Raw genomic sequence first — 7,069 nt, forward strand, 5'->3', positions numbered from 1 at the left:
TTGTTTTTTCATTATTTAGTATATCAAATAAAATATAAATAGATTCACATATATTATTCTACAATTACAAATATACTCAAAAATTTTAACAAAAATTTAATTTTTAAATTGATACAAAATTTTAATAAAAAAAAACCTATACGAATAAAAGCTTACAAAAATATATGATTGATATAAAGTTTAAAGCATTACACAACTTTTTGTTATAAGATATACCATTTTGTAAATGGATTTTTAATCAAATTTTTATATCAATATGACCAAAGAAGATTAACATTAAAATCTTTGCAACAAATTGAAAACTGTGCTTTGAGCGTTTTTATTTTTACACTAAATGTTATCTTAAACTGCATAAATGTATTATCAATAATCATGGCACATCTTTAAATGAAATGATACAAAATGTTAATAGAAAGAAAATATTGCATCTATTCCGATTTGTGATGTTACCATTATACTCTTACACCATGGAATATTTTAGAGTGCTATTCTCCTTTTTTGAATTTATAATATATACACAATCGTATAATACAATTTTATAATACAAATCATAGAATAGATTCATCAGGACACAAATCTGCTTTCATGGAAGAAAGGAAAAACTTACTATCATATTTTAGTCTGGAACAGAAAAAGAGAGAGAGAGAGAGAGAAAGAGAGAGAGAGAGAGAGGAGAGACTGCATGTAGAAGATTATACTATAATACATGAAATGTATGTACATATATCAGTTAACCGTCTGTTCAGAATATATCTTCACAACCACTTTAACACATATGTATCACACATGTTATGTTCATAGTATATATTACGCATTCTCTATAGCAATATCACTGCCTTCTTCTAAATAACAAATGGAAATAGATTTTCTTATAAGCATTAATTTAAAATCTACAGATTTTCTCTATAATGTTATATTATAGTGTTGTTATAATCCGACAATTTTCTTTTTTTTTTTTTTTTTTATCGAATAATTGGTATTTTTCTAGATGATCTTGTGTATATAGAAATCAATTGAAATTCATTTTACACACACATCTAGATCACAGTGCAAAAATATCATTTGCAATGCAGCCTTATGCAGATAGCCTTATGGCCATTGGAAATTGATTCTCTGTCTCTGTTTATATAATAACTATAATTTAGCCTAAATCTTAAAAGCTATTGTTATAATTCGTCATCGATATGTTTAACTAATTTTGGTTTGGTTTCCTCTTTCTGTTGAATGTTTTTGCTCACATATTTTTTCCCATACTTCAATTTACTTAGTTTTATAGTATTATATTGTATATCTGAAATTTGCGATTTTTTTTTTAATACTTTCTCCTCGTTGGTAGTCGACATAAATTTTTTAAACTCTTCTAATGAATCAGTAAATATAATTTTATTTGCAATCAAATCTTTCTTATTAAATAATTTTTCTTTTAAAACAGTTTTATAAGAATGTTGCATGTCATTAATATCTCTCTGTATTTCTTGTAATAAAGTACGTCTTTTATTGGGAAAAGCTGTCCCTACATTGGTATCCATAGTTGTAGGTATATCAGAAACATGATACTTGTTAGTATCGGATATAGAATGTGTAGAAGATTTATCCTCTTGTTTTTCCTCCATAATTACTTTCTCAAATCCCACATCTACTGCTTTTGTTGTTTGTAAGCCTACTTTTTTCTGATGTGAACTTTGAACTTTACTCTTTCTATCATCGTTTTTGCTTTGATTTTTAGAGGAGTGCAAAATAATATCATTAGATTTAATAGCATCCTTATTTTCCTTATCTTGTGTGACAGCACTTTTCGATTCACTATTTACATCTTCATACTTTTCTAAGATATTTTGCTCAGAGTATTTCACAACTTTCTTTAGTTCTGTCAGTATGAAATATTCGAAATTCTCAGTGCTTTCTATTTTCTCAGTGCTTGATTTCTTATCCTTCTTTAAAATGTTAATGTTTTTAGCTTCAATTTCTCCTTTACCTCTATTACTGTCATTTATAAATTCTGCAATTGCTAAATCGCTCTCTTTAGTTTTTCCAAGTAAATTTTCTTCTTTATCTATATTTTTTAGATTCTTTTGTAGATCAGCAATTAATATATCATAATATGAATTATCTTCTTCTCCCAATTTCTCCAGATGCCTTTGTACTCCATCAATTAATATTTCTTGATATATAGTATGCACTTCTGCATGGACATGATCCAAAAGAGTAATATGTTGATTAATGACTTCATCTTCTTCGTCGAACAAATCAATTAATAAATGACGCAAGAACGAGTAATTTTCAATCTGTGTAATGCCAGATTCTGATATTTTTAATAATTGCTCCATTTTGGGTCTTACTGATTTTATACTCTTTAATTTTGTGGCTACCGTTTTTAAATTCAATACCATAGTATCCATATTTGTGAGTAAATATTGTTTCAATAATTTCTGCTTGTTTAATTCTAATAGTTGCCCTATCTTTTTAATAGATGAGTTTGGTGAAACTACTAATAGTTCACTTAAGAACCATCGAACTTTGTAAGACAGTGATGTTTTCGTAAGTACTCCACGCGCTTTGTTTACCCAATTGTAATAGCTCTCCAAAATAAAACTCCTGATTCTTATACCTTTATTTTCTTTCCTATTAAGGAATATCTGATTGACAAACACTTCCTTCAACTGATGCCATAATCTTTCTATTGGTGTAGAATCTGGTCTTAAGATGATAATTGCAGGTTCAGAAGAGGCAGTAATTCTCACTTCACCACCAAGCGAATCTTTGATGATTTCCGCATGAAAATAATGAAAATCGACTACATCCTCTTGATCTTCCTGTGATTCAATTACAGGAATCGTTATATCTAAACTGGATCCAATAGTTGTCGCCTACAAAGAATACACATATAATTTTTTAAAAATGTGATATAAAATACAGAATAGATCTTGTATAAAAATTCAAAGAAGTCAACAGACCTGTGGACTCATATGTCGGCTGAGAAATGATTTTAATGATCCTTTTAGACGTTCAAATAATGATAAATCAGTAGGCGCTTTAAGTTGAATTTCTTCTTTTGCAGAATATGTTCCTATAATCATGTGCGAAATATAATAGTAAAATAAATATATAATTATGCACGCACGCATATTATATATAATTAGTATTCTCCAGTATATCTTAGACTATGATGACTCAGACATTTCCTTTTAATTGCAAATTCTTTAAGCATGTGTGTGCACATCATTAATTAATTTTTCTTAAACAGAAATATAATTAATTTTTTAATTATTAATAATTAAAAATAAAAATCTGCTTGCAAATTAAATTTTAAAGCAGCTAACAAAATGATAGAATTTCAATTTTTAGAAAACTTAAAACACTTATTTTATAATAGAATTTATTACTTGGTTACTTAAATGAAGTATTTAATATAGTGGAAACTTAAAAAATTAAGTGTGAAGGAAATAAAAAAACATTCCATTAATTTTTCAAAAATAAGAAAAACATTTTAATGGATCAAAGAATCCACAATTAAAAAGAAAAACATTTGTCTTAATATATTCTTTGTACAAGTTTCTTTCAAAATCATTGTGTGTGTGTGTGTGTGGGGATCTTTTTAATTGTAATTTTTACAGTCTGTTCACACACAAAGACAATTCTTCCTTAGAAAAAATGTCAAGAATATCATCGTTTATCACAGTCTTTAACATTTTGAAATTTTCAATAATGTATAATTTATAATATATATAATCTTTAAATTAGAATTTCATATGAAAACTTATTTAAAATTAACTTAAAGAAATAATTCTATCATATATACGTTTATCTTCTCTTTTAAAGTTTACTTTGCTTAAAAAATTCTTAATATATCTTTTTATATATATTTTTAATCTCTAATTATTTAAGAACGTCTTAATTAAGAATGTCTTTTAATATCTTTCAATATCGATGTCATCTTACTGAAGAAAAATCGATTCTATATTAATTCAAATGTATATATGGTAAAAATAACACCCAGATTTTTAACAACAAATTTTTTGAAGCTATTTTATTCTTTGCAAAAAATATAGAATTTATCCTTAACAAAATCATCATTTATCACAACTTTCCAATTTCTAACCTTCTATTTTATTTTAGTTATTATAACTAAAATAAAATTGTAATAAAATAAAGCATATCTAAAATGAGTTAAAAAATATAGCTTTGTTATCCTGTCCCTGAAATTTAGTTTGAGAAAAGCTCTTCTCTTTGATTTGTTTATAATTTGAAAATAGCTGATGCTTCTCAATATTTTTGCTAAGGAGAAATCGATTCTAAATATATTAAAGAAGTGTTAAAAATCGCGGTAAAATGTTCTTATAAAATAATACCCGAGAAATGGAACGATTTATATATTTCTCTTTGGGTGTCTGGTATATATATTCAATCATTATTACCAAGCATGACAGTAAGATCGCCATTTGCCTCATTAATAGCCTTTATCAACTCGGCTGCTTCTGTGAAAAAAAGAAATACAACAGGTATTGTGACGTCATCTATCTCCTTTCCATCGCCGGACATTGCAAACATGGGCGATGTTGCCGCGCTCGAATCGGCAACATTATCTAATACTATTCCGGCAAGTGCACCGGCTTTTTGAATTCTGCGCGCCTAAAATCACGCGTACAAACATATAAAATCGAGATGGAAAGCTGGTTTGAAAAAATGTTTTGTGTGTAAAGATATATACTTTTTCTATGAACATGCAGTTTCCGCGATTTACGATCACTATTTTGCCTGCCAACTTGTCCACGTTGTGCAGATCATCGCAAGCTGTGGATGGATATGTAAATACCACTTTTCCCGTAATCTTATCGAAATTCTGTAATTCAGGCCCGAATTGCGCCGGCCCAGCTAACAATGTAACTTTTTCCAATGGATCTGTTTTGGGTCGTGTGAACGTTACTGTTTGCGGTTTAGTTTCTGGTTGTTGCATTTGCATTTTACTCAGTTCGACCATTTCTTGCATGAATAATAGTCCTTCCTCTGAATCTTGCGTTGTCTTCGCCTATTTAAACAAATGTGTTATAATTGATTATGTAATATAGATAATAATAAAATATAAAACAATAAACATTTTTATGTCTGTTTATATAAAAAATAAATTACATTAGAAAATGTGTGCAAAAGCTGAATCCGCCCATCTGCTAATGTTAGAGTCGTTATTCCCATATCACTCAATATTTTCAAATGTTCCAAGTTATTTGCCTACAGTAAAAAAGAGAAATAAATTTCTAGATAAATTTCTTTGCTAATAGATATGCAAATATATAATTTAAACAAACTTGAAATTGTGATGCGCTTAATCGTCGTTTAATCGATCGTCTTGGGCAAACATCTTCGACCATATTTCTCAAAGGTTGCCTTACTGATGCGGGAAATAAATGTAAACTATTTGGACAAGTACGATCAAATTCATCTACATATACCATATCTCGTTCGAAATCCTGCTTATATAATTAAAAATGTAAAATTTAACAATGTCTTTATCACTTGTGCCAATTATATTTTATAGTATACTTACAGATGAAATATTCGTTCTTATGGAAGCAAGCGTGAGTGGCAGTAAATGACCTTCAGTAGTAAAAATAAATTCATCCAAATCTAAAATTAATTCTCCTGGTTCCGCAAATAATAAAAATAAATATTTAAATGTCTCAGACAATACAAAGCTATCCATTGTATCATCATGTTTGTTAGTTCTAACATCTGATACAGCTGCATAACCACATGGTACTCTTGCATATGTTTGCAAACTTTTGAGTACTTTACGTCCGACTCCTAAATAATAATGATCGCCTGTGGCTCGATATAAGAAGTATGTTGATTCTAAAAATTCTGGTCTCAGCGGATGGTGTCCCCAATGTACCTATTTTTCCGAGTATTGTTATAATATTGTGTATATATATATATATATATATACATATTATATAAAAATGATAAATTCTATATATTTTATCAATCGTAATGTATAAATAATATATACCTGAAAATCAGTAGTAAATGCTTCTGGTATAAAGTTGTGTCTTTGCATAACTTGATATAGCATTTCATGTGTTTCTACAGCAGGTTTAATGTCGCCTTTAAGAACCTATAGAAGCATAATCAAGAAGTATAATCAAATAAATAAGAAATGTCATCTAGATAAATAAATTTCTTTCTTTTAATATAAAAATTACCAATATATACCTGCAGACCTGGCCAAAAGGCCAATAAAGCATCCATAAAATTTTTAGAGTTAGTGTTTGGCCTGTGCATATGCACATCTAACAACATAGGTCCTTGGCTAACATACTTCATTACAGCTTGATAATGTTTGTTGAAACGCCCTAGATATTTTTCATCACCTGCATAAAAAATATAAGATATATATGTATGGTAATTTAATTAGACAGATGCACCATAATAGTATGCATATGAATATAATTATTAAGAATATGTATATAATTACCAAGTAAAATGTATGCCTTAAGACAGTATTCATAATAAGAATCTATGCCAGCACCGACACCAGAATCTCTTCGTACCCAATCCCCAGAGTTTACATTTAATACAGATCCCATTAAGTCTGTACCACGATGTCTCATTCGCCACAAAACATCCATAGCTTTCTGTGCTTTTTCCTAAAGAAATAGAGTTCTATCATTAAGTATTAATTAGATATTGCTATATATATATATACAGGATGTCCGGTAAAGATTGTGCCAACGCTCGTGAGCGGCTAGAGCACAGTAAACTGAACAGAAAAGTTCTGTAACATTTTTTTATATAACGCTTAATAAAAGAGTTATTATTGAGTAAAATCTGGTCAATTAGCGCCGATTTTTAGCCGGACGCACGTCGGTGAGCCGCCCGCCTGATAGTATGCGGCGGCGCACACTTCACAGCGCGGGGCTCACTGACGTGCGCCCGGCTAAAGGTTGGCGCTGATTGGCCAGATTTTACTCAATAATAATTCCTTTATTACGCGTTATATAAAAAAATGTTACAGGACTTTTCTGTTCAGATTACTGTGCTCTACCCGCTCACGAGCGTTGGCACAATCTTTACC

The 7,069-nt window shown here is 29.2% G+C and overlaps 1 protein-coding gene across 2 annotated transcripts in view; it reads right to left on the bottom strand.

Annotated features, from left to right (window-relative positions):
• Positions 1-939: 939 nt before the first annotated feature.
• The window catches only part of LOC115238037 (ER degradation-enhancing alpha-mannosidase-like protein 3), a 12,714-nt gene continuing 6,584 nt past the window's right edge, over positions 940-7,069 (bottom strand). The window contains exons 8-17 of one of the 2 annotated variants that reach the window (XM_029811542.1): positions 6,470-6,641; positions 6,208-6,365; positions 6,005-6,109; positions 5,543-5,887; positions 5,304-5,468; positions 5,128-5,226; positions 4,709-5,026; positions 4,416-4,629; positions 2,955-3,067; positions 940-2,867 (exon numbers count right to left, since the gene is read on the bottom strand). In XM_029811542.1, the coding sequence (XP_029667402.1) occupies positions 1,167-2,867; positions 2,955-3,067; positions 4,416-4,629; positions 4,709-5,026; positions 5,128-5,226; positions 5,304-5,468; positions 5,543-5,887; positions 6,005-6,109; positions 6,208-6,365; positions 6,470-6,641 (3,390 nt within the window). In that variant the 3' untranslated portion in view covers positions 940-1,166. The remainder of the gene's footprint in view (positions 2,868-2,954; positions 3,068-4,415; positions 4,630-4,708; positions 5,027-5,127; positions 5,227-5,303; positions 5,469-5,542; positions 5,888-6,004; positions 6,110-6,207; positions 6,366-6,469; positions 6,642-7,069) is intronic. The other variant, XM_029811543.1, reaches the window with a different exon arrangement.

This window comes from Formica exsecta, unplaced genomic scaffold (assembly GCF_003651465.1).
Source record: "Formica exsecta isolate Colony F162 unplaced genomic scaffold, ASM365146v1 scaffold32, whole genome shotgun sequence".
Lineage (NCBI taxonomy): Eukaryota > Metazoa > Arthropoda > Insecta > Hymenoptera > Formicidae > Formica > Formica exsecta.